This window comes from Electrophorus electricus, chromosome 9 (assembly GCF_041902795.1).
Source record: "Electrophorus electricus isolate QZ-2024a chromosome 9, ASM4190279v1, whole genome shotgun sequence".
Lineage (NCBI taxonomy): Eukaryota > Metazoa > Chordata > Actinopteri > Gymnotiformes > Gymnotidae > Electrophorus > Electrophorus electricus.
Window position 1 is genome coordinate 7,365,001 of NC_137505.1, and position 27,837 is coordinate 7,392,837.

At 47.7% G+C, this 27,837-nt stretch overlaps 1 protein-coding gene across 3 annotated transcripts in view; it reads right to left on the reverse strand.

Moving 5' to 3' along the window:
• Positions 1-850: 850 nt before the first annotated feature.
• The window catches only part of adcy5 (adenylate cyclase 5), a 46,212-nt gene continuing 19,225 nt past the window's right edge, over positions 851-27,837 (reverse strand). For 2 of the 3 annotated variants that reach the window (XM_026995502.3, XM_081720956.1), the window contains exons 2-21: positions 24,600-24,749; positions 23,900-24,021; positions 17,300-17,411; positions 16,047-16,174; positions 14,543-14,701; positions 14,269-14,410; positions 13,813-13,950; positions 10,833-10,855; positions 9,954-10,113; positions 9,142-9,239; positions 8,598-8,685; positions 7,506-7,622; positions 7,118-7,282; positions 6,582-6,757; positions 5,875-5,895; positions 5,352-5,484; positions 4,948-5,211; positions 4,666-4,870; positions 3,406-3,530; positions 851-3,236 (exon numbers count right to left, since the gene is read on the reverse strand). In XM_026995502.3, coding sequence (XP_026851303.2) covers positions 3,108-3,236; positions 3,406-3,530; positions 4,666-4,870; positions 4,948-5,211; positions 5,352-5,484; positions 5,875-5,895; positions 6,582-6,757; positions 7,118-7,282; positions 7,506-7,622; positions 8,598-8,685; positions 9,142-9,239; positions 9,954-10,113; positions 10,833-10,855; positions 13,813-13,950; positions 14,269-14,410; positions 14,543-14,701; positions 16,047-16,174; positions 17,300-17,411; positions 23,900-24,021; positions 24,600-24,749 — 2,655 coding nt within the window. In that variant the 3' untranslated portion in view covers positions 851-3,107. The remainder of the gene's footprint in view (positions 3,237-3,405; positions 3,531-4,665; positions 4,871-4,947; positions 5,212-5,351; positions 5,485-5,874; positions 5,896-6,581; positions 6,758-7,117; positions 7,283-7,505; positions 7,623-8,597; positions 8,686-9,141; positions 9,240-9,953; positions 10,114-10,832; positions 10,856-13,812; positions 13,951-14,268; positions 14,411-14,542; positions 14,702-16,046; positions 16,175-17,299; positions 17,412-23,899; positions 24,022-24,599; positions 24,750-27,837) is intronic. The other variant, XM_026995503.3, reaches the window with a different exon arrangement.

Genomic DNA, 27,837 nt, shown 5'->3' on the forward strand with positions numbered 1-27,837 from the left:
GCACATGCTGGGTAGACGTCGCTCTGGACGCAATTACGATAGCACCTACACAATCAAGGTTATTTTTCCCGACGGCAGACAACTTTAAATCTTGGCCTGGCGTCTCGAGTAAGGCAGGAGCTGGTTCCTATTTGGCACGGAGCTTTGCGCAATATGGGTCCGGGGTCCATAGCCCCTTTGTCGTATAATAAAGTTCGTCAGACTGTGAATATGTGCTAATGATAACGACCTTCGGGCGTTTTGACGATTATCAGAATAAACTAACATAACTGAAATCTTGCTACCGCAACAGCCATCTCTGGCACAAAGGCCTAATTGGCCCTGTAAATAAGCCCGGACCTCCTTTAATGTCACCGAGCGGCTTTTCTTCCGAGAATAATACGCCATGAAGGCCCCGGTAATAGTGGCTCAATCACACATGACCAGCCTGAATGCACGGAGTGCTCAATTTAAAGCGCAATCAACTTGCTATACTTTGGTGGATATATGATACGGCATTGTGTCCAAGGCAGCGCCTTACTGGAGGTGATCTAGAGCGGCGAGGACGACTTGGGTCAGCTTGACCCTCCTTCGGCTGATTTCTGCGTTTTCAGTTGCTTTTTACCATCATAAAACGTGTACTTTATGCACTGGCTGCTTATATATATATATATATATTTCTGTATTTACAATAAGCGTATTTATGTCTTGCTATGTACTTAAATTAATTGAACCCAAACTTGGGTGGACATTCCGTAGGGTGCTGCTGCCCCCTGTTGGCCAGCCTGTGAACTACCGGCCAAAATGCTCCACCTGCAAAACGCAGCCTGAGCGTGTGTAAGCACTGAGAGTTTCATCATTTTGGGGAACGTAACGGCATTGAAGTGCTTTATTTGAATGTAAAAAAAAAAAGGCATAACGTTTATTTTGACATGGCAGATATGGAAAACAATCCATAAATTATCTCTGTGAAATCTGCAGTCCGGCCACCGACATAACCTGGATACTTGAGGTTGCAAAAAATTTTTTGGAACCTGGATATCTCAGGGAGAGGGAAAGAGACCGTAATTCCGTGTTGCTTCTCATTCATCCCACCATTAAATGATTCCATGTATTTATCATAATGGCTGTTTAATTCCACTGAAATTAAGAAATCATGGCACCTGCATTAACTAGGGTTAAAAAGCCAAATACTACTTACATAGAACAAATCACACAATTCTAGTCTTGCTGGACAGATTGAAAGTGAAAGTAAAACAATGGCACTGATCAACCTTCATAAATACTCAAACTATTTTGGAAGCCCCCAAAGGGCTTTTTGACTAAATGACAAAAGGAAAACAACCCAAAACAAAACTTGGTACACAGTATGCAGTGCGTCTAGGTAAAGAACCCTGTCTCAGATACTGTAAATGACAGCTCTTAAACAAAGACCACCATCGGCAAACAGTAACCCTCCGTAATACAGATGGAACATTCTGCACAGAAACATGACCATTGCATGACTACCTGACTTAAATTGGCAATATTTACAGTGCAAAAAAAAAAACCCACAAGTAAAAATATACCAAAACATGTACTGTCAAAAAATGGACTCCACTGATGAGCATGGCACGGATTAGTGGTCACCCAGCATTCTTTATATATATATATATATATATATATATGTATATATATAAAGGCCTCATTGGAGAAAATGAACATTCATTGGGTCGTACCATCTGATTGAGCTGGGAGGGGGAGGCAGGGATGTCAGGAAGGCAGAGGTGTAGTGCAAAAATGGCCAAGGTGTGTATTAAAGTTTAGGGTTTCAACTTTAACGCAAGGCTAAAAGCAGTGCAAGCCGTGTTTGCTAAGCAGAAAAAGGCTGCAATAATGTGAACAACTCTAGTCTGACTGTCACTTTAACTCACGAGCACAGGGTGCAGTGGCCACATTTCTACCTGATTCAGAGGTTTGGGGGTTTTTTTGTGTGGTTTTCAAATGTGTGCAGTTGCTGTCTGGATGCAAAGGGAAAGCTGAGGTGAAAGAATTTAGAGCCATTAAATCAGACCTCTGCCCATGTCAATATGCATGATTTTTGCACATTTTTCTGACATATACATCTGAATACACATCGGTGTTTATAGACATTGCTCTAATATATATATTAATGTACAAAATAGAGACTCTAAAATAGTTTTGATACGGTTTTGTTTCTGAGACAAAATACAAAATGTCAAAAATACAAAATAAAGCCAGATTGGATGTTTTCTTTCCTTCAAAGTGTCTTCAGTTTAGTGTTTTTCATGTGCATTCTTTGTGAGTGGTAAAAACACTTTTCTGTGTATGCTTGTCCGTGTGTGTGGGTACATGTACGTTTGTGGGGACAGGGGACGTGTTCTACAAACACGCACACGCGCAGACAGACACACACACACACACACACACACACACACACACACACGAAGCAGTTCCCATCCTGGACGTCGAAGTGGCTAGTTGTGGACACCTCGTCTCTGCATCTTTAGCATCGTCTACCATGGTCTCCCAGCCACAGCGAGTCCTGAAAACCTTCATATGAAGTGTGAATAGTGTTACTCTGCTGGAAATGGTCCCATTAGCAAATCTCCCCATGTTTATCTCAGCAGTGTGGGAGGACAGTGGAACTGTATGGACTTTGCTTCACATACACAGATGTGTTATATACACATAAAACATCTGCATCTGTTATATACTTCAGTGACTTCACAGTTGCACCCTTCAGAGGAACAGCCCCCATAGTGCAGCCATCCTCTCAAACCGCAGGAAACGGAGGAACGGGAGAACTGACTCCAACGTCCAAGACACCTTTCTGTTTCTTTGGTCTCTTCTGATCATCTTGTTCCCTGCTGGCATACCTCCTGACTGGGCTTCTCCACACACCAGCACAAGGCTCTAGAGGGTGTCCCCCGTTCCGGCCACCGGAGGCTTCAGTACATGGGAACGGCACACTGCACTATGATTGGGCACGGGCTACCTCTGAACAAGTTGCCCCTAGTCACTCCTAGTTTCCATCTCTCCTTCTTAAGAGAGTTCACGAGGCCCAGCCCCTTCCTTATTAAGCTGCCTCATGTCAGTAATGTCACAAATACGGGACACAGTGGGCATTAACTGCTGCTGGGTCCTCCGTTCAGAAAGTAGGTGGCCATATCTCCTTTGCCCTTGACTTTAACAACTCCTCTGTATTCCAGCGAGTAGTTATAGGAACTAAGGACCTGGTAGAGGTCGGTTGTGACCTGGAAGAACAAACGTAAAGGAAAATATATATAAAAAGAGTGAGTGGGGGTGCATCTGGGAATACAGTTACTTCAATTCAAAGCAGGATAGGTTTCAAGTTAAAAAGGCGGCCTTTCTGAGTTATTTTTGAATATGTTTAACCATGGTAGAAGCACGTCTACATCTCACCTGGATTCTTTCAGGCACTCCGGTGCTGTCCATGCGGCTGGCTACATTCACCGTGTTGCCCCAGATGTCGTACTGGGGCTTACGAGCCCCTATAACTCCGGCCACTACTGGACCCATGTTGAGTCCTAGGGAGACCCAACCATAAGTTCAAACCACAACAAGACCTTTATGTGGCAAAAGAAAACAAATCAGAATAAAGTCATATCCACGTATCCAAGACATAACCCAACTATACAGGGTGTCTCAAGAGTAAGCAAATGGTTCAGCAGTCGGTGGTCCGATTTTAGACGTAAGCTATGGGGCTATGAAGGTCATCTTGAATGCTGCCATCTTTGGTTCAACTTCAGCTTTTCAAATGGAAAGGTAAATCTGTGATACAACACGCTGTATCATCACCCTGCGACATCAACGGGACATCATTCAGCAAGAGCCCACAACACGGCAGTTTCTGAACGATGAAGTTAACAAACAAAATCAGTGACACTGGTCCGACAGGAATCCTCGGTGGACTGAGCCATCCAACACAGTTGCCTCACCCAAAGTTGCGGTGTGGTGTGGGCTGGTACCCAAACTGTGACCTTTCTTTACTGAGCGCACACCATTACGCGAGGCTGTTGGATGAAGACGCATTTCCTTCATTGTTGTCAGAGAATGGAACATTTCCTGAATTGTTCCAGCAAGATGGGAGCCAAGTGAGTCTCAGCCATATTGTCCTGATTAAACCACTTTGGACATCTATCTGAGGGGTCCTGTCTGTGGGCTCATGTAAACAAGGCACTTGTTTACTCAGTGAAAATACAGAATTTTGTTCATCTTAAAGACAGAACTGTTGACACTTGTGCCATCATTCAGACAGATGAGTGAGTTTTAAGGCAGAAAAGACAGACAACACTCACACATGGTGGACAGCGTATCGAACACATTAAGTAGCCTTTATGGTCAATTTTCTGGTTTCATGTAAAATCACGGTTTACTCATGAGAAATAAACACACCACTGTTTTCCTGGTGAAATTCTCCACCAGGCTGTTGTCACACCTTCTTTCCTTTTTGAAAAACTGAAGTTGTATCCAAGATGGCAGCATTTAAGATGGCTGCCATGCTGGTCATGGCCTAACAGGTTTCCGCCTTCCCCCGTAGCTTGCGTCTAAAATCGGATCACCGTCTGCCAAATCGTTTTCACTTTTCATTTTTTGCTTACTTTGGGAAGCCCTGTAGCACCAGAAGATTCTATCTGTATATCTTATACCCAGAATACTTACCGATCTTCATTTTGAAGTTGTTGAAGGAGTGTTCATTGATGTACTTCATCTGGTCCATCAGGCGCATGGCGTAGTCGGCCAGCGCGCGGATGTGTGAGCGGCCGGCTTTATCGTAGGTGGAGTCATTAAGGCCCGAGGCGGCCATGTAGGTGCTGCCGATGGTCTTGATTTTCTCCAGCTGTCGGAACTGATCCTCACTGATGATCTAGAGGAAGAGAGGAAGAAGGAGCAATGAGGACCCGCCGAGCAGATGGGGCAGGCGGGGGGGCGCAAGCGCTCTACCTCGTCGAAGTCGGCGATGATCTCGTTGAGGAGCCGCAGACACTCCACGCCCTCGTTGTTGGCCTCCAGCTCCACGTAGAACTCGGAGAAGTTGCCGATGGAGGCGAACATGACGGCCACGCACTCGCACGACTGGTAGTAGAGCTCGTCGTTGCGCCGCTCGCGCGCCAGGAAGTGGGCCGCCACGTCCTTGGGGAGGATGTTGTGCAGGAGGCGGCGGTTGTAGGCCTGGAGCTCTTCCATCTCTTCTTTCTCCTCTGTGGCCTGAGGGGAGCAGGCGTATGTGCACAGTGAGAGGGCTGAGCGAAGACACCTCCAGCGGTGGTCTCCATTCTCCAACAAGAATGGAAATTCCAGATTAGTCCTTGAAATTCCTATTCAAAATTCCCATCATGGAAACGGACCTGTAGCTTCCACAAGAAGTCCAGCCTGGCCGTGGACTCCACTTGCTGGGCGTGTAAGTAGAGTACCAGCACAAAGACGGTGATGACCACGGGAGTCATGATCTTCAGAGGAACCCTGGAGTCTGCAATACAGCTGCGGAGCATGCACAGTACTGAGCTTCAATGAAGAGGTTTTTTGAAGTCTCGCAAGTCCATATATGCTATTATTTCACTAATAAAGTTAGTCAAGGACTTTGCCAATATATATTGATCAAAAACCATTTCACTACAACACCTTTATTGGAAAGTCTATGCTGAAAGCAATCGGATCAGGTCTCTCACTTACTTTTCCCTCCACGAGACTACAATTACACATGAGATATCACGCCAACATCTCAGTTATACATCTACAAACATCAGAAAGCTACCGTGTACTTGTGTAGCAACGACACCGATCACGGCAAAGCAATCAGAGTGACCTGCTGTGAAGGTTCAAGGGAATTTTCTTCACCTCGGTGATTCCATTTAGCAGATATCGCCTTACCTTGTTCCGTTGACGTGCTCGCTGTGAATACAAAACAGAAGGGAAACGCGTGAGGTGGGGGCGCAGAGTGCAACAGCCACCACTTTATCTTTAAGACGGATGTTGTGAAAGTGATTCGAGCCAAATCAGCATGCCTCCACTCAGGAGGGCTTTCATTAGGCAGAGTTTGCGCAGCGCTGTGCCACAGGGCCGCAAGTTACCGATGCCTTTGAGAGCCCACTTGTGTACGTCTGAGTCAGCCAGCCCATCCACGTAAGTTAACAAATCAAATCTTATGTGGAAAATAAGTGTTTTGTTTAGTCCATCACACCGCAGTCTACGTCCTACGGCTGCTTGATTGGAACAGAAAGGATCGCTGTGGTTATGCCGAGTGGCATTGTAATTCCTATTAACAGCAGTTACTCAGTTTCAGTGCAGATGCTGCACTCTGTCTGACATGGTGCACCACGGCCTGCCTAAACACCTGCGCCTCGCCTAAACGTGCAGAAAATGAAACGTGTAATCGACTGGCGGGACAAAACAGTCACTCTTTAGACAAAGAAAGCTGTTTAAAACTAGGAATTCTTGATTGTGATGTAAGTGGATTATGGAATGGCTTAACTGTGTTCTTTCCCAAATAATTGAGGGCTGACGCCAAAATCTCCGTTTCAGTCCATGCGCAGCCGACCTGCTTCGCGGGTCACACGCGCAACGGGCGAGTCACTCACATGGCATTGGCCATCACCAGCAGGTCCACGTTGTCGAATAGGCTGACCGCCAGCACCTCCACGACCAGCACGTACACGCTTTCTATGAAGAGCATGAGGAAGAGTTTCCCAATGCTGCTCATTTGGAGAAACACGGAGCAGGCGAGGAGGCTGAGTAGCACACACGCTGAAAAGTACTGGGGGAGACACACACGCGCACACACACGCGCACACACACGCGCACACACACGCACGCACACACGCACGCACACGCACGCACACACACGCACACACACGCACACACACGCACACACACGCACACACACGCACTTCGTTTACTTGAGATCTTCCAGTTTGGGAACCATCCAGGTTCACGTGAACACTTTTCAGAATGTCCACTAAACATACGGCCATTAAATATATTACAGTTTCACATATCCTTATAAAAATGTACAAGCCACTCGACGTGTGCGGCGCTCGATGCGTGCGCTGCTCAGATCTTTGGCGGAATTCGCCCTGAGCCTGACACGGAGCGGAGAAGAGTCTGGCATGTTCACCTCTGGGAAGTTGCATGTAGGGGAGTGGCCGAGGCAGAGACTACTGCCTGACCACAGGGAGTAGTTGGAGGCAGAGGCGCGCACGTGGCAGGCGTTGACACCGCTGGGGTTGATGTTAAACTCCTGGGCCAGACACACCTTCAGGTCATCGGTGCTGCAGGTGAACTGGAGGACATGAGACAAACCCATCAGGACACTGTGTCCAAGCCCAGGTGGATTTGAACATTACAATTCCATGTTAGCTTGATATGCTGTGTATGCTGTCGTGTTATAACTACTGTCCTCCACCACGTTTAAAGGCCCATTATAGACTTATGCCCAAGGGATCCTGAACTCTGTCAGTACAGGGATAGTGATCTACAAAGGGTCTGATATCCAGTGAACTCACGATGTTGATGAAGGCCGAGAGAAAAACCAGGATGATGGTGAAGACTCCGACTAGAGTGCTGTTAATACGGGACTGAACAATCCTTTTGGACAAGTTCTGCAGTGGCCGTGGAAAGAACTGTGAAAGGGAAAAAGAACATGAGAGGTCTGCCACAGCTTCAGGGAGATCTTAATCCAGTAAAGTCTTAATCCAGTAAGGTCTTAATCCAGTAAGGTCTTAATCCAGTAAAGTCTTAATCCAGTAAAGTCTTAATCCAGTAAGGTCTTAATCCAGTAAGGTCTTAATCCAGTAAGGTCTTAATCCAGTAAAGTCTTAACTCAGTAAATGGGAGCAACTTTTAACAGCTGCTCCGGTCTGTACTCTAATGGGGACTGAATTTTCTCTCGGTCCTCAAGAATCACGACAACCCCTCAGTCCCATCCCAGAGCATGTACTCTGCAGTTTGGAGGAACACATTTAATTTTGAACATGCTAATACTTCTCTTTTAAAATCCATCTGCAGTATTAATTTTATCTTTGCTATTTTATTGTTCCTCCAGCAGAGCAATATCCAGGGACCTTGAACTACCTGCAAGTTTTTGTATAAGCAACATTAAGGACTTTTCTGAAAGACCCTTCATGGTCAGCAACAAGGCCAGTCCAATTTTCCATCTGGGGCGGTGTTGGGGGGGGGGGGGGTCTCGCACTGAGAGCTCAGTGTCCTTCACTGTTGGGATTCCCGGACCTGCTCAGAGACCTGCCAGAACCACGGTGCGTCCACTTGACTGGCAGCCTCTCTGGGACTGGCTACAAGGCCACATCAGTATGGGAAAAAAGCCACATCCACACAGGCCATTTACTATCCGACTGTTCGGAGCGCACTGGGGCAGTCGGACCAGCTCTCTGGAGTGACCGGTAATCGGTCACCGTCAGCCAGCGGCGACTCGGGCCTCTGGCCGCACAGGCCTGCTGTTCAAACGCCTGGGAAAACCGCGCCGTGCGGCTGTGCGGGTGTCGGGTCCCCAGCGGATCGGCCGCTCGTTGGGCCTTGGGATGTTTTTGGTGACCGCTTCAACAGCGAGGCTGAGGGCAGAGCTGAAATAGACGACTTACCCCAAAACAAGTGTAAACTGCTGAGACGAACATGACGGCCGTCAGCGTGATCGAACAGGACACAAAAAAGCCGACCATCACAGTGGAGCTGGGGGGAGGAGAGAGAAAGAAGGGAAGAGGAGATGAGGAAGAGACAAAGAACAAAAAAACAACAAAACCTAGAGGTTACACAGGCCGATGCTGTCACAGAAAAAGATGCGAAGGGGATCCGTGATGCAGAGAACACAGTGAAACAAGGCAGGCATGAAACAGGAATTCCAACGAAATGTCCACGCTCGTCATCAGCAAACAGAGGCAGAGTGGCAGCATGCGCCATACGACATGTAATAAAGGCAGCTCAGCAAAGGTCGTAAGGCGTGTCGATCTTTCTCACAATGAAGGAGGAAACGATAAAAGACCATTTGACTTTCTTTCTTTTCACTGCTTTTGTAATGAAGAGTCTTCACTTTCGCATGCAAGACAACAGGACCCCCTCAACTCAGCTGTGCCTTCTTTTAAGAAGGCTACCGTACAGCACGGGGCACGCGGCGTGGGGAACACTTACGGTGGTATGACGACAACCTGGATGAGGCAAATGAACAGAAAGACCAGAGAGGCGCACGCGACGTATGCCCCAAAGCGGGAGTCCACCTGCTTAGAGTACTGAGGGAGAGGAGAGGAGGAGAGAGGAGAGACAAACACTCGGAACAAATGCATAAACCTTTTCCAAAAGGTGTCAAAAGAAATGCGTGAACCTTTCCCCAGCAATTAACCCACCAAAGGGACAATATTCTACAGTACAAACTAACGGGGTGCATGGAGCACTTCCCTTGGCCGAAAAGAGGCGCGCTGGAGAAAACAAAAAAGGGCAGTTGCATCACCTGAAACACGATAGCCAGGCAGATCTGACAGAGGCCACTGATCTGAGTCAGAGGGGGCAGGACCTGTTTACTGCTAAAAGGGTTTGCAATTGCACTCGGAGGAGGAGGAGAACGTATTATCTTCCGTCTCCATTACCGTTTTATAACCCTCCCTTTCTGGAAAGTTCTTCGCCCCCTTTGCCCGTAGCTGACTAGGGCTGGTTGCGACTGGCTGGAAGGGGTGTGTGGTGCTGTGACCAGCTCTCCGAGGGAACCGCCACAAACGCTGGCCAAGTCACTCTGCCCCGTGACCGGTAATTGCGCACGGGGTGAAACGCGTGGCAGTGGACACGCGATTGACGCGCGTGGCCGTGCGGCTGCTGAAAGAGCCCATGCACTTGGACGGAGCCTTTTTGCATGCATGCAATACGACTGAAACGCACGCGGCGTGCGTGCATGTGGAATGACCAGCGGCTTGTCGGCGCGGCGTTTGCGCGCGAGCAAACGTCTGAAGTACCTTCTTCTCCAGGTCGGGCTCGCGGAAGGTGAGCAGGAACTTTCTGACGTGCTCGGAGCGCAGGCGGTCGATGCTGCGCGCGTCGATGGCGCGGCCCAGGAACTCGTCCACCTCGTCCTCGGGGTTCAGGTTCTCCTGGGTGTTTCTGAAAATGAAATGTCTGGATAACACAAGACGAGACGCCGTTGTTCCACCTCTCCTCGCGGCCGGGCGGACGGGCACGCACAGGCTAACGGCTCTCCCACAACCCCGCGCAAGCAGCGCCGGACGCGCCGTCCGTGATGAGCTCTGGTCGGTGACCATTACGGGATACTGAACGGCGAGCTGCCATCATAACGGCACGACGGCAAACATGCAGATTTCAAAAATATTTTGAGATATTTCATCAAACCATTGCAAACCATTCCAGTAAATCGAGGTTAAAAAGATTAGTCAGTGGAACTCCAGATGCTTCAAACACAGGGTATGATCTTTTTAGCATCTGGCCTTGTTCCTGAGTAGCACCTCATACGTTCTTACGCATTGGTCTGTGCATTTGCTTCCAGCCTCTACCATCAGCGAGCCAGACCATGCAAAGATGGAGCAAACATCCCACGCATCTTAGATGCACTTATTTACTCATGCACTGCAGTTCGACAGATTTCTGGTTTCCCCCCCGTCTAGGTAGCAGGAGACAGACAGCACGGATCCAGTGCGATCTTGAAAGCAGAGGCTACTGAGTGCAGGCCTGACAAACGGCCGCTGACGTCCACCGCGTTATTACTGCGGTAATAAAGACGCTTTCAAGGTGGCAGTAAAAACGGAACTTGCAGTCAGAAGCTTTTTCACCACAGCTGACGGAACAGAATCAGGCTGGAGGATATAACCGGTAATACTCACTTGTCCTTGGGGTCTTCAAATCCCTGCAGAGGAAGACGATAAATCAAGAACATTAACTTTATTAATGGCAAAACTGGAGTATCGCTGTACAGCAGAGACCCACAGCAAACAATCGGTGCGACGACATGGGTTTGTGGAAGAACACTGACCCCTGCTGGCAATACCGGGCAAGACGAGCTAATGCACTAGCTCAGAGCAACAACAGCTCAGGGACTGGAGATTAACGGTACAGAGGCCGTGTGGTCGGGGAGGCCCTGAACACGACACACGTCCTCTGACCTCCGACCTCCACTACACACTGCTCCACAGAGCAAGAGAGAAAGGGTGAGCTGACCACAGAAGAAGGAAAACATGGAAGCTCTTCGTGTACAAATGAAGAAGCTTGGCGTGTGAGCTCTTAGAGGTACCGACTCTGCGAGTTAAATGTTAAATAACCTTCCCCATAAACGGCGTCACACTACACTTCCTGGTTGGCAGAGACACCACTTCCGTTGCGAATGAATGTGTGGAACAAGACACCTCAGTGTTTCCGTCCAGTGGAAGTGTGACTTTGGTTGGGTGTTAAACTACACACAACCGGTGACCCGATACACGTGAGCATGGTACGCAGTTGTTCCTGTGTGCTGATGCACGTGCCGATCTGGTTAGTGTCTTGTTCGCATTCTCTCTGTGTCTCTCTCTCTCACTCTCCCCGCAACGATTGCTGTTCGTCTATGATTGGCTGTACACTGTAGGAGGCCGCTGTCGGCCCTGGGGGTCACGACCCTGCCCACTGACCAGACCAAAGCAGATCAACCCTCCCTCACCACTGAGCTTTACTGATGTGAAGGGTTAGTTGTAGTAAATGATTTCTCTCCATGTAGGGGCTGGCTGCTCTGCTGTTTTCTTTTCATATTCTCATTGTTGACGTTAGGCAGATAGGGTTAGTTAGTTCATTTTCCTTTCTGTTGGATTAATTAGCTTTGGTCTCTAGCTGGCTTTGGACATTCTTCAGCATTGCTTGGTTCGCAACACTTTTGCACGTTTAACACTGTTATGTGTATATGCTACTTGTATCTGTGCCATGCTAGAAACGATAAAATCTTACATCATAAAAAACACACGACAACGAAAATAACAAAAGATAAAACAGGCCACAGTCCAAGAACTAGATGCAGTACATACAAATAGCCATGAACACGAAGGTGCGTGTCAGGAGTCCACCACGCCCTAACTCATGCGCACACACACACGCGCACGCGCACACACGCGCACACACACACACACGCACACACACACACGCGCACACCTCCGTCTCCAGTCATCAGCAGCCTTTAGTGCGTTGGGGAGGGGTGTAAATATACAATAGGAGTGTGTGTGTGTGCGCGCGCGCGTGTGTGTGAGAAGGGAGTTAGTGATAGCAGGCACTACTGTTCGTGAGGGATCACATGCAGAGCCCATGTAAAAGTGTTTCGCTGGTATTCACTGTAAACAATGATGGGATGTGCACATCCTTGGTTGGGCTTGGCGGGACAGCCTTGGGAAACACGCCAGCAGAACCTGATATGGTCATATCCCACACGGCTCGTTTAGCATGCGCCTCCGAGGGGAACGCATGACGCGCTCACACAGACAGATCTGGTTAGATCTGACCCGTTGGGTGATCCTCTTTGTGAAGGATGTGTTTGGCAATCACAGGGGCAGGGTGATTGCGTTGGGGTCGTGTGACATGACGGATGCGGACCCTGATCGCACCGTGGGCCTCCATATTCAAGCGCACCAGGATGACCGAACGATGCTGATGTTTGGCGAAGCCGTGCGCGCGCACACACACACACACACACACACACACACACACACACACACACACACACACACACACACACACACACACACACACACACACACACACACAGAGTCCCTATGCATTCAAGGGAATGTGCATCTGAGTGCTCGTTAGAAATCCGCCTAACAACAGTCAGTCAGGTCTACTTCAGGTGACAAAGCACTGCCGCACCGGTTGCTAGGTGTGTAGTTACGGGCCCTGAAGTCTGGAAGGAATTCCGCACGCTCCCACGCACATGCACATCTCCCTTCACCCCCACTCACGCGACCGCAACGCCCCCTCACCCGGGCTGGGCACCTTTTCTGGCCCTCCAGAAATCGTCGTGTTCAAGGCAACTCGGCAGATGCAAACACACGGGGCGTTTTGTTGTTTTAAGCCATCACAGGACACACCCCTGAAGAAGATCCGCACATCTGCACTTCGAAAGCGTCACCTGCCATGCCGGTGGCGTGGAGGACGGCAGATGACCGATCACGTGGTCAGGGTGCCGGAGCCGTAAACAAATCACCATAAAACCCTGCGTTAAACGCAAATTCATTTTCCCTGTCAGCCTCATACTCTGGGTGCGAGGCAGCAGCGAATGGGAAGGACGTCAGGTTAAGCCTCCGAATTGTTTTCTTTGACAGACGTGACCCGATCAGTTAATTTAGGTGGGTGGGGTTAAGCAAAAAAAAAAGAGGCAGACAAAGGCCGTCTCTCGTGGGGGCCTGAAGCGGTTCCACTTCGCCTGATTAAATCCCTTAGGGCATCTGGTCCACTTTATTTAATCAGAGCCCCGTTTCCCTGTGCCACCCAGGCAGGGAGAGGGCGGGGGTTAGTGAGATGGCCATGGAGAAGAGGCAACCACTGGAGGCAACTTCCTTCGGATGTGGCAATTGGTGCGACTCTCGGTAATTAAAACCAACGAGTAGGTGCGGTCGTCTAACGTCCCTCAGTGCTCTTGTGTATCGGTGCACTTGAGAGCGTCAGATGAAGGGCAAAGTCACGGCACAGAAAAAACGCTAATACAGCAGGCAGATAGATGCTGTGCCTGCAATGTGCCTGGTCAACAATAAGTGCAAAGCACATGAGAATCAGAGAATGAGTGTGTGTGTGTGTGTGTGTGTGTGTGTGTGTGTGTGTGTGTGTGTGTGCGCGCGCATCTGTTTCTCTCACCATCCTCTTCATCTCTTTGGAGACCTGGTTACCACCCAGTTGGTTATAAAATGGCCGGTCCGTCCAGTGTGAGCTGTTGTGTGTGACCGAGTTGGTGCGCTGACGGTTCATCTTGGCAATCATGGCCTTCTCCTCTTTCTGTTCAAAGGAACATCATGTGGCTCAATTAGGGCTAATGGTCTTTGACTGTAAACTAATTTGCGGTTTATTTATTCAATCTACGACTAGCCGACACCGTGTAGTGATAATAACTTAAGCGTGACAGAAAAGATAAACCCCTTTGCTTAATTAGCCCTGAGTCACGGGTTCAGCGACACACACCAGAGCGCATTCTCCCCGTCAGGGAGGTTCCGCAGAAGTTCGCTATATACATCACCCGGTGAAGTTCTCGGGTTATTCATATTCATAAAAACAGCTCGGCGGGGAGTTTGATTCAGAGAAGAGTTTGATTCTGACCCGCTTCTGACTGCAGCCCACTATGAGGTAGGTTTCGATGTTGTGCTTCTTCAGGTAAGCGTTCCTCTCGCCGCCAAAGCCGGGCTCGACATCGTAGTCCCCGTTCAGGTAGTTCAGGGTGGCTTTGGTTATGTGAATGCGTCTGTGTTTGGGGGGACAGAATCCGTGTGGCATACAGCACCAAGGCGGTAGGTTTTTGGAAAACAGTGAAGACATAATCCACGCGAGACATTATGTGGACATCATGTGCCCTGCTGTGTCCAAGTTCACTCACCCTGCTTTCCCCCCAGCTTCCATGTGATTGGCCAGCGTGACGTCGTTGGACCACACGTCAAATTGCCACTTCCTCAAACCCAGGACGCCGCAGTGCACGCGGCCACTGTGGATGCCGACACGCATGTTCACATTGACCCCCGTGACTTCCCTCACCAAACTGGAACGAACACAAACACACAAACACACACAATGCAATGAAAGACGTAGAGACCAGCAAGACGAACAGTTCCACTGGCCTCTCTGGCTCTTCCTGCTTGGCAGTGAACCAAACTAGGTTGCTTCACTTGTGTGGTCCTTAATAAACAGGGTGGCATTCCCAGACAATGCAGTAATCACACTAATTTCATTACTTTTTAAGACCACATTATAAAATGGCACAAATTGAGCTGCTAACATCGTTTCCCGGATTAGGCACTCAAGGAACCATCCGGTAATTTTCAACAGCTGAAGGGCTGATGGACTGGAAATTCACCCTGCAGTTTCATTTGCATATTTTATTTGGCAATTAACTCCACCAAAACACTGTCATAAACTTGCAGATGTCCCCTTACTAGAAACATCCCATCATGAAATGACGGAAATTACAGCAATCCGGTGCTTAAAACAAAGAGGGGATTTTCACTGGTATTCCCTGACAGGCCTCAGCCAGGGTCATCAAACCCCGCTGTGGAACAGAAGGAAAAATAGTGTTGCTTTGTGACAGGCGACTGTGGCAGCCAGGGATCAGCGGAAGCCCCTGTATCCAGGAGCAGAGGACCAGCCCCGAGTCTGCCTTAACAACTCGTATCCAGGAGCAGAGGACCAGCCCCGAGTCTGCCTTAACAACTCGTATCCAGGAGCAGAGGACCAGCCCCGAGTCTGCCTTAACAACTCGTATCCAGGAGCAGAGGACCAGCCCCGAGTCTGCCTTAACAACTCGTATCCAGGAGCAGAGGACCAGCCCCGAGTCTGCCTTAGCAACTCGTATCCAGGAGCAGAGGACCAGCCCCGAGTCTGCCTTAACAACCCAGATCCAGGAGCAGAGGACCAGCCCCGAGTCTGCCTTAGCAACTCGTATCCAGGAGCAGAGGACCAGCCCCGAGTCTGCCTTAACAAACCGGATCCAGGAGCAGAGGACCAGAGAACCTGAGTCTGCATTAACAATAATCATGACACTAACACAACCACGGTAGAGTGGGACCTCACCAAAACGGAGGACTTTCAAAAATGCTGCGTTCAGACTCACTCCCAACAGTCACTCACAGGCGATCTCGCGCAATCGGGGCAAATATTTTTCACCACAAAGCAACATGCGTCTTGCCGATCCTTGTTGTTAACCATGTTGCTGAATTCCACACAGGCAACATGTTGTAAATGTTTCAGTTCTAGTAAGGTAGCAGTGTTGCTGGTAATGTCGGACTCCAATTTGTACACAGACCGGTTCCCCATCTGCATTATTCTGTGTTAGTATTTACGGACCAGCACATGGAAGTTCTGTGGTCTTGTGACTCGGTGATACTCACGAGATGGCTTCGATCATGTCTACGCCCATTTCCACACAGCAGTGGGCGTGGTCAGCCCGTGCCTCTGGCAGACCTGACACGCAGTAGTAGCAATCGCCCAAGATCTTAATCCGCAGACAGTGGTTCTCCTACACACACACACACACACACACACACACACATTAGTCTCAAGGACTGTGTCTGAGTCATCAACAGCTGATCTCATTAGAGTGCCCCAAATATTTCATCAATATTTCAAACATTCCATTAATTTAGGTAATAAATGTGGCATATAACACACACACACACACACACACACACACACACACACACACACATCTTTTACAGAGCTTTACTTTGGACCTTTAGAACACCTACTACACAGCACTCATATTTTCTCCTTTTAAGGGTGTCAACTGCTGACTTGTGAGGGGAAGATTTAGAAGACAAAAACAAACCCAAACTCTTATTGTTCCCTGCAGGCTCGAGAAGGTCACAGGGCATCCTGAATGTTCTCATAGAATAATCTTGCGATCCAAATTTGGTCTAAAGGGCTTCAGGTTTTTATAATCTGGTTCTGACTAAAAGTGGCTGGTTTATCTTGAGATTTTGATCCTAATAAATCCTTAGCTTCATTATTTTTGTTTAAGTTTTTTTTTTGCTCAGTCTAGATTAAAACTAAGTACATTGGCACTGGGAACATTCAGCAACTTCATGCAGAGAGGAGCGTGAAAAACAAAGTGGCAGGAAGAGCGAGAGTGAGAAGATCGCCGTGGACTGAGCGCAGGTCTCTCCCAAGCTGGGTCTTATGAACGCTCCCCCAGAACATTCCACGGGTTAAACCACAGTCCGCACACTGAGCACTACTGTCCGGCATCAGCGTGCGAGAGTGAGCACGTGCCTGCTGGCTTTGCACATGTGCTTGTGCAACGTGCCATCCCAGGTTTTTGCATTTTCAACCCACTAACATTTCAGGTCTTATATGTGATCGTTTGGATAAGTCATACAGTCACAGGGGGTGTGGATGTGTGTGCGAGCAGGGTGAGGGTTTCCTCTGAGCAGTGCTGGGCTCTGTACCTACACCTGTGGAGCCTCGGGACCCCTCCCGGAGATCCCGAGAGGAGCGGGACTCTGCCTTGACAGTGAGAAAAGCAAGGAAACCCAGACCTCAAGACCAGCACCGGCGGAGCCGGGCCAGACCCCATTACACACCCCCATGTGCCCCCGTATCCAGTCACGAATGGAGGTTACCCCTTCGCCTTGTGGACACTCACTGCAGCCAGCTTGTCGAACCGTGCAAACAGCTCATTCAGGGTCATGACCAGCTCCTGGGCCGTGCACTGGGACGCCAGACTGGTGAAGCCCTCGATGTCAGCGAAGAGGATGCTGCGCAGAGGAAGAGGAAACGCATGGTCAGACGCACATGGAGCTGTGCTGTAGCTTCCTGGGTGTTTCACTCCGCAAACGCGACACATGAATGCGGCTTGGTTCTCGTGCGCTCTTCCACTTTAAAAGGTCCCCTACCCACACTGCGCTGTTACCATGGTTACCTGTGCCATTTCCTGTGGCCACTGCAACTGACCAATCAAGATACGTTGCACGAGTACAATAACAGCTATGAGACACACAACAACAATAACTGATTCAGCTGCATTTCCATGCCTGTGGCACTAAAGACTGGCACACTGCCTCTCTGGGCCAATCAGAGACCTACAAAACAATGAAAACAAAAACAACCAGGGAGAGCAGACCGACATTCTTCCATCACGAGGCACAAGACGAGACGAGGTGACGGGTTCCGATGACCTCACGGGTTATAACAGCAGCTACTATTCAATACTCAGCTGTTTAGCTCTGAATGGGAAGAGGAAAAAGGGAACCCACCACGGATCTGGCTAAGATAGGAATATCTCACCCCAGGGCCTGGATCGGGGAGAGCTGGGAGGGTAATAGAGCTCTGTGACTCCAGTGAGGGGCCAAACTGACCCCTCTCTCCAGCCTCTCAGAACCTCTCTCTGAAAGATGACTTCCACCTGACCGTTTCCCGCTCACGCCGTTATGATCTTTTCTAGGTCAGACCACAGCGATTTACACAATGGCCTCGCTGTATTCGGGGCATGTGATCTCTGTCTGCAGTTAAACGGAAACCATTGCTGATCTCCGGGGAAAGGTTCTGAACTGGGCTGACGGCTTCTGCAGTCAGACACTGTACCACACTGTGCCTTCAAGGACATACAACCTGAGAAAGAATTGGAGAGATTTTGACCACAGCAGTAAAAACTGTTCCAAATTGTACGGTGCCATAGATTTCAACCTCAAATATCACAACGGCACACCACTTATCCTGCAACACCAGTGATGTAGCCAGTAATTCATTTAGGAATGAATAAGAAAAAACACTGAAAAAGTACTGAAAGTGTCAAAACGAAACTGACAAGTTTGACAGTACTAGGCACTACTAGAAGCATTTGTAGCACGTAGAGTCATTAATGTCTGGATACAGCATTAACGGGTGTAGGGAATAAAACTATTTTTAGACTGTTTTCCGTTCACCAGAAGTGAATAAGTGGCTTATTTCTTTACGTTTGTGTGAGCGAACTTCCACTGCAGACAGCTGGCGCTGTACTTCGAACAGTTAGCAGGGAAATGATTGGTTAATCCTGCTTCTCACCATAGCAGCTGTAGGAGAGCTACATTCCATTACTTTCCGCATTCTTCTATTCCCCACACCATACGCATGGTGTGGCTCGAAGGAGCTGCCGGCAAACTGTAGCGTCCTCTCACAGAAGACATTATGCATGTCGCGTTTTTAATTTTCCTCTTGACATCTGGGTAATTAGACATTTGCTTTGATTGCTAATAGGTTAATTGCTAATAGGTTAATTGCTAATAGGCAATTACCAGCCAATATTCTGAAAGTATCACAGATATCTAGCTGGTGTTGGATAAACAGCTTGCTATTGCCAATATTTACCTCAGGATAACTAACATTAGTTAACTATGCGAAAGTTAATAAGCTTAATTCCTTGTCTGGCCGATTTGGCAACTTTTCTGAACAGGTCACTTCTAGATCTTTGACAGTTTTCATCAAAACCTTCTGAAATACTAATAGCACTCACACACAAGTGAACTCTGACACCTCTCCTACAGCAGTGCGCTTCACCACCAGAGCTCCTGATCAAACGTTGGGAGAGAATGAGGTGGATGTTTTGGGCCACAGCGAAGCACAGAGATAAGGTGGCCAGGCTAGGTCAGGTCAGGTCAGGTCAGGGACATCGGCTCCCTGTGGCTCACGCGCCGCGTGAAAGTGCTTCAAGCTGACAGCCTGCCATCTAAAGAGCCCCAGGGTGCCGCAGACATCTCAGATATCTTTCAAAAGCTACATCTGACCTAATGCTGCTAACAGTATAAAGCAAAATATATTCTAACTCACATAAGCCACAGCAGAGTAACCGTTGTGTACAATGCCGGGCAGGATGACAAAAAATGTAAATTATATTTAAATCCCTGATTTATTGCAGTGATGATATTAAATGACTGTGTTGGCAGTATCACTGTCAGTTGTGTTTACACTTTGCCATAAAACAAATGGAATTAGTCTGACCCATGCGCTGACAGAAAAATGAACTTGATAACAAATAGCAGGAAACGAGAGCCACCGATAGCCTTGGCCTGTCATCAAGGAAGCTGTTGACGGATGCCTCAGTGGGTCAGCACACAAACAGCTCCAACTTCAGCTCCAGCCAAAAAGAATAACACTTCCTGCTAACACAACACAACCCCATAGTGTGTGTTCATGGGTCAAATCAGCTGCTGGGCTCCAGAGGTCCTGACCCCTGACCCTGTGATGCTGCTACTGTCAAGACTTTCATTTCCCAACCACTTGAGCACCTGCTAACGTGTCCTTTACTGAATAAATCTCACCTGAACATGCACCTGACCGCCCACTGACTCCGCCCCGAACATGCACCTGACCGCCCACTGACTCCGCCCTGAACATGCACCTGACCTCACACTGACTCCGCACTGAACATGCACCTGACCGCCCACTGACTCCGCCCTGAACATGCACCTGACCGCCCACTGACTCCGCCCCGAACATGCACCTGACCGCCCACTGACTCCGCCCTGAACATGCACCTGACCGCCCACTGACTCCGCCCTGAACATGCACCTGACCGCCCACTGACTCCGCCCTGAACATGCACCTGACCGCCCACTGACTCCGCCCTGAACATGCATGACCTCACACTGACTCCGCCCTGAACATGCATGACCTCACACTGACTCCGCCCTGAACATGCACCTGACCGCCCACTGACTCCGCCCTGAACATGCACCTGACCGCCCACTGACTCCGCCCTGAACATGCTGCTTGTCACTGCTGCATTTCCGGATATAAATGTGTGCGGAGCTCAAGCCTGAGCCGGTGTACTGAACTGCCCCGCCCCCCCGTCTGTCTATACGTCCTTCAAAGTGTGATGGTGATACACTGTTAAGGCTTGAGGGCCATGCAGAAAGTCAAGTGACCTGCCCAGCATTCAGCAACGCTGTGTGATCATTTGATTAGGAAATGCCTCGTGCTTCCACACTGCTGGCACTGCCCCGGAAAATACAGGATCTTGGGGCAGGGATTGGGAGCTAAATAAAAATACACAAACCACTGTGAAGCGACCAAACAGACAGACTGATATCTGAGACACACGTAGCGTTGTCAGGAATGACCGCGATGTTTTGCCTCTGAGCAACAGCCTCTCAATCCCCCTGTGTCTCGCACTCTGCCTATCAAAACCTTTTGTGCGTTGTCATTAATCTGAACCACTGCAGTCTGCCAATTCCTTTGTTTTCATGCCTCCTAGGAGCAGCCGGTGCTACATACGGTTCGTCCGTCTGCTTTCCCCTCATCCGGCACTCTCACCCGTCTGCATGGGCTTCTCTACACGTGTCCCTGCGTGGGCCTCAGTCAAGAACGAGAACAAACCGGTTACATCGCCGTCCGCGTTAACTAGGAAATCTATGTACTCCAGGAACAGACCTGTCAATATTCCACCTAAGCAGATGAGAGAGTGCATGCTCCTCACAGAACGCTTAACATTAGGCTGGGGGGAGGATCAGCCTTCTTGTTGAGGGACCTTTTTGGGAGGAGAAACAGAGATGTAGGAGCCTGCTGCACCCCAGCACAGAAGCTAAACTGCCCCGATGTGTTTCTCCCTTTACTTCTCCATGGCCAGAGACGCCGGCAGGAGCTGTTCCCGCGTTCCCGTCCTCCGTCTGGTGCGCAGCAGGGCCTTGCAGGACGTTGACCATGAAACCAGACAAGCTGAGCGAGCAATAATCCCTGAGCAGCAGCGATGCTTGCGCAGGACGGCGTGCATCAGGCCTCAGGGTTGGGACCATTACACCTTTCCACTTCTAAGTGTGAGCTTGAAAAACATATTACCCTTACAGGAAAGGTAATTGGGTTTTTCCCCCGTTTTGCTTATACACAAAGGAATATGTTGGCTTAGAATCAGGATGATGGGTGTTGGCATATATGTAATAATGTACTGGAAGGCAATGAAAATTTCCCAGTGGCTCCACTGATGTGGCCCATTAGTTCATGGAACAAGGGAAAAAATGTTAGCATGCACAGGTATAGGCCAGCTTGTTTGATTTAAACTCCTTTCTATGTATTTTTGATAATAACAAGCACATTTGTGGCAGGGAGCTTACATAACAACTACTGTTTCAAGGTTTCTCTGGCATACCAGTCCCTGTTTCTAATGTCTACACCCTTAAATTCTTTGTGAACATATGATGACGCTTTCTGAAAAAGGCAGTAACAGAGAAATGGTTCATGACCAAATGCCATTGGTTTTATACCACAACTGAGTTACTTACACTTGTAGCCTAAAATGACTCGACTAGCCACATGAATATTTGTGTAAAGAAAATACAGATGCTCTCTTGGGTATATAGAAAAAAAATGCAAACATAACCATTTCTTTCAAACAACTAGTTTTGTAACTTTTTAACTATTTTATTTCTATAACTTGCATTTCACCCAGTCAACACGCAAGCAGAAGACGAGCATCTGTTGTAAAAAGCACCATCAATAAATACATTTTGATTTCACCAGCAAAATGTACGAACTTGAGCACCGTTCACTGTGATGAACGTGAGTAGCTTTTGTGGATTTATTGTGGACTACTTCTCATCTGACAGAGGGTAAAAAACACGGGCTACCTGGCTGAAATTCTCGTCTCGGACCGCCTGTGTGCGCGCGCGCGTGTCCAGAACAGGTGGAGTTGACTGATTCGATTAGGCTGTGATTACCGAAGCAGCTGGAGAGGATTAGAGGACATAATGCCATTTGCACTTAGGTGATGAGACGAATCTGAGGGGCCCCAGAATCGGACAATATATCCCCAACTCTGAGTTCTCGGGAACAGCTAAGACGCCTGCACATCTGGGGAGAAAGCCCTGAGCATAAAGAGTCCTAAAATCACTGGACTTTGCACCATTTTTCATCTTTGTTGTAATTGTTTGTGGCAGAAGAGACAGCAGGATGGGAGTTACTATTTCCTGTCAGCTTGTTTATTGTTCAGCTACTCTGGACAAGAGTAATGAGCAAGACTATATCGTGTTCAGATGTATATGGTAAGTATGGGTGTTGTACCTTCGCCTGCCACAAGATGGCGCTAAGGATGCGGTTTCCTGGCCGTAGCAACCGATCATCCAGAGTTTTGGAGCGTGAGGACATTCCGATTAAAAACGATGTCAGATATATACTTTAACTAGAGAAAAACTCACAACAAAAGAGCAGACAGTAGAAGTGTTTTAAATTTAGTGTATGCAAGCTTTCTGCCTAACCTTTTCAATCAAATACTTTTTCCTCCTTTGACATTTTAGGTAGAGAAAAAAAAGAGAAGACACTAGAAAATACATTTCCAAAAAATCTCCAAAAATCAGGGCCGTGACATAAAAACTATAATTTAAGAGATTAGTGTCTCTGGTAATCAGGCTACTAAATCATTTGTGTTCTACCACACATTTCTATAATGTATTGCAGAAAGAGTGTGTACGTGTGCTTGCTTGTGTGTGTGTGTGTGTGTGTGTGTGTGTGTGCGTGTGTGTAGGCAGACAATAGGTTGGATAAAGGAAAGGCCATTACAGAACAAAATGTGCCTGTGTGAACTAGGGGACATGTGATGAAGGAGTAGACTACTTATTATACAGCACACAGAGCCTGGGGCATAAAAGAACAAACATTAAACATAAACCTACAAACATGTCAGGCATGTCTGAACTATAGTTTCGCACGACCTTGCCTTCAAACATCCAGCACTGTACGAAAATGAACACAGTATGCTTATAAGTATAAATCATTTAAAATAATTTTTGAAACAGTCAAAACTGGTGTTTAAGGCAAAAAATTGAACATTAGTGAACGAATTAAACCTGTTGCAAAATCATTTCATTAATTAGAATGAGAGTTTTCAGATTAACATCTGCACTAGCAAGGAAGCTACCAGCAGCTGTGAATTGTCCCTAAACATTTCTTAACGAACTCCACTGGGTAATCAGATATCTCTACTTCATAATCAGATATCTTGATACATTTTCATTAAAAGCTTTTAAAGCCATATATATATATATATATAATTTATTTTTCCATTTCATTCATCATATACCAGTTATTTGGTCCTTTAAGCCCAGTGCTTTATAAATAGATAAGAAGTACATTAAGATTTTCTATACGAGAATCACTAAAGAAGAAAACAGGCCACCAGCCACAGGAAGCTGAAGGCGTGTCCCTTCTGGAGGACGTGAATTCTAACGCGGCCCTCCAGGGGGCGGGTCTAAGGCGTGGCTGGGCTCGGACTGTCTCCTACCTCACGTTGTCATGCTTCTGAATGTAGATCTTGTGAAACATCATATCCTCCTGCTTGGCGTTTATGTCGGCTTTCATCTCCATGGCGACGTGTCGGGGCAGTACAGAGAGCAGGAGGCGTTCCTGCGAATGTGGGGGAGAGATGGAGCGTGTGACAGAGCAAGGGGTAGAAAAACAAACGACAACACAAACCAGAGGAGCTCCATCTCGCTCGGCCCTGCTTCTCTACCCGTCATGCCCTGCTGCGGTGACGCTGGGCCAGCCACGGGCGCCATGGCAGCATGCACGGAATATCTCACGGGGAGACTAGATAGCAATGATCTGGGGTCAGTTCTACGCAGCCTGTACTGCCCAGAGAGGCCGTGGTGAAGCACGAGCGCGGATCTCTCCGCGTGTCATGTCTTGAGCCCGGCTTCGACCTGTGCTGTCTTTTGTTACGCCACACTCCCTAACTACGTACACACTGGCTGTATTCCCCAACATCAGCGGGGTCTCAGAGCGCTCCGTTCAAGGGCAATTAGGAAGTCACATCACGCAACTTGTGCGTATGAACCCCACCCTTTCCTGTTTTCAGTTAGTGTCTATTTGGGGAAACAATCGCGACTGATGCAGGCACCGGTCATAGAAACCAGACCCTCGTCGTCGCAACAGCGTCGTCGGCCCCTGGTGGCCGGGAAGCGTGGGGCGCACTACCGCCTTACCTGCTGCTGGTTCTCCCGTTGTGAGTGAAGACGGGCCTGGATGCATTCCCTGGTCTCCTGGAAGGCCTGTCTCTGAGAGCCTTCCGCAGGGTAGTGCGTGCACACGCCCACCATGTTGGTGCAGGAGAAGATGAGCACATTGGACACGAGCTGGGAAGAGACGGGAGACAGAGGCACGGAACTTAGGAGGAAACCCGACGGGAAGATGGGCTAAACTGAGCCGGGAGTGGCTTCTTTCCAGCTGTTCCGGAATGCACATAAAGATGACGTGGACAGAGGGGAAACAGCAGTAGGGAAGTTTAATATAGATACATCAAACAGACTGCCTCACCACTCTGGAGAATTGGCTTGTACACGGTGCACATTATTCCAGTTACTAAGACAAGAAGAAGGGAAAACATTAAAAAATATGATGTTCACTAGAGAGGGATTGATAAGCCAGGAGGTAGCACTGGCTGCATAGCGTCTGCTAACCTTAGTTTATCTTAGCCCAAGGTGGTGTGTCTGTCTGTCTGTCTGTCTGTCTGTCTCTCTCTCTCTCTCTCTCTCTCTCTCTCTCTCTCTCTCTCTCTCTCTCACTCTCTCCCTCTCTCTCTCCCTCCCTCCCTCTCTCAACATGAGGCCCATGAGCCCAACATAGGTCATGTGAAGATATCTGCATATATTTCTGCATTCATAGAAACATGGAAGGATTTGAAACCATCTGGAACAAAATGTACTTAGGTTAGGCAGGGCCAGTTTTAAAGACAGACTGAAATCTCAGTGGAATTTTGCTGGCAGGAAGGATACATAAAACAGCTGTTTAAATTTCTGCAAAATTTCAAATCTTCTAGAGTCAGTAAAAAGCTTTTATTGCCCCGAGATAAGTAATCTATTTCTGCTAACTAGCAAGTGTATATGCTATATCATTGGAACACAAAAACAGCTATACGAAGATAAATATCAAGTTTATGGTTTCAAACCCAATAAATCCTACAGCACAAGAGGGCCCTGATCAGGATGTGTCTACTGTTCTTTCTTCAATTCGCGCAAACGATACGACCTTCATTATTGTGATTTATGATTTCTTTCTCTTGAGAGATTATTTCTTCCCAGAAATGGGAAAGCGCTTGTATCATCAGCCCACAACTCTGTCCATTCTGTCTGAACTGAAATCACTGGGAAAAGACATTTTCTTTCTTTCCTTCTAGCCTTTATTCTATTCCAATCATTCCAGCTACATCTTCACAGGTTACATGAGCGCAACGACACTGTTCCATACAGCATATAACAGAAACGCCTGGTTATAATTCCTGAGGGAGAAATAGCCATCAAGGAACTTTGAATTTGGCATCACTGATTAGATCTCAGAAGCAAATGTTTCCTCACAACATTTACATTACATTTACATATGTTTTATATCTTCTTCCACGTCATTTTCTCGTTGGGCTGATCACAGATCAGATATAAGCAGTAAACTGGTTTTGACCAATTACCAACTTTGACCAAAATGGGGGGGGAAAAAAAAACCAAACACAAAAAAAAACACGCAATTTCTGTAACACCCATGACCGGGCAAGTGTAGCCTGTAAGGATACCACCAGAACGACCCCATGACGTTTAATGGCTAGTGCTTCAGCGTAATTCTCCATCAAGCTCATTCGTGTGCAATTGTAATATGAAAAGAAAACGGGTCAACCTGACCGCTATGGTCCCACTACCTGATGACTTCCTCTGGCAAGGCTACGATGAACAGTGAGACACTCATTAGAGAGAGAGCAGGAAAATGGAAGGGAACACCAGCTTATCTGCCACAGAAACATGTCATCTGTTAGGCCTTTCACAGTATTATTCCAGAGTATAGACATTTGAGCCACGTCTCCCAAAAACTTCATCATGTTAAGAGCGTCATCTTAACACTGAGTGCTTCCAATGTGATAATTACTCAAGCGTTTGATTGCTGTTGGTTAAAACCACGATGCAACGGAAGAACGGCCCTCGTCTACGTGATCTAGAGGACATTAAACAGGAGAGCATTTCTGAAGGCCCTACCCTTGATACACCCCTTGACACACACATACCACCTGCTTCTAATGTGCCGTCACAATGTCAAGAGGCATCTTTCCTTAAAGGGATATCAGGTTCTCTGAACAAAAAATCTCCACGTTTCGGACTCCTTCACTGTATTTTTCAAGTCTGGGTGTTGTCCACTTTCAGATGGGATCACCTGGGGTCACACACGTCTTCCATGGAGTTCCAGCAGACACAGACCATGGCTTAAAGAGGCTTAATAACATTGGAGTCCAATGTCTACTGTCTACTGTATCCAGACAGCAGTTCTCATCCTACATCTAACCAAGTACTCTTGAAGATCCTTTACCTCAGCAAAAATCTTCCTTCAAGACTGGTCCTTAAGGTTTGTCACCCCCATATGCATTTTATCTGCTTAATTAATTGTTAATTATACCAAACATCACACTAGGACCCAAATCTGTTGATATGTTTATGCACGATTCATGTATTAATGTATTTATTTGTGTTGTACACCAAGGCAGGTACTTTATGCAGAAATGTCTCAAGCACAGGCAAAAATGTTCCTCATGAACAGTCCAGAACAGTCCAGAAACTTCATTTTACAAGGAAACCAACCTAATTGGCTACATAATTGAAAAAACCAACAGGAAGCAAACACCAAATATACATTTAACATGACACATAACTCCTCTCTTTGGAAAACAGGTTTAACCAATCATATTCAATCAAATATGAAAATAAACATGCCAAATATGCATGAATAGTAAATATCTTGGGCCTCTTTCATTGCACCAGTTGGATTATGGTAGTAAACACAACATCTCACTATGAAGCCATGGTGCCAGTCATAAGTGTGAACAGACCCAGACAGACAGCACTGCTCCAAAACACTCACGGCAAGCAGCATGTCTCACTGAACAGAGGGGCCGTGTTTACAGAAGTGTGGTGCCTCACGGGCAGTAACCAGGGAACAGACCGGGCGCTGCACGAAGAAATTTTAAGTAACGATTAATCATTGCTGGTGGGATAAAAAAAACAAAAAACCGCCAAAACAAAACAAAAAAACCCCACACAGAGCAAAGTGACGCGCAACACAATATTTGCTTGACCGTGTCCACGTTTTCTCCTCGGGCCTCTTCAGTACCGTTCAGTACTTCAGTAAGTAGCGCAAAGAGGAACAGGGCGAGGCTTTTCGAGTTAACTGATCGGTCAGTGTCGATGGTGT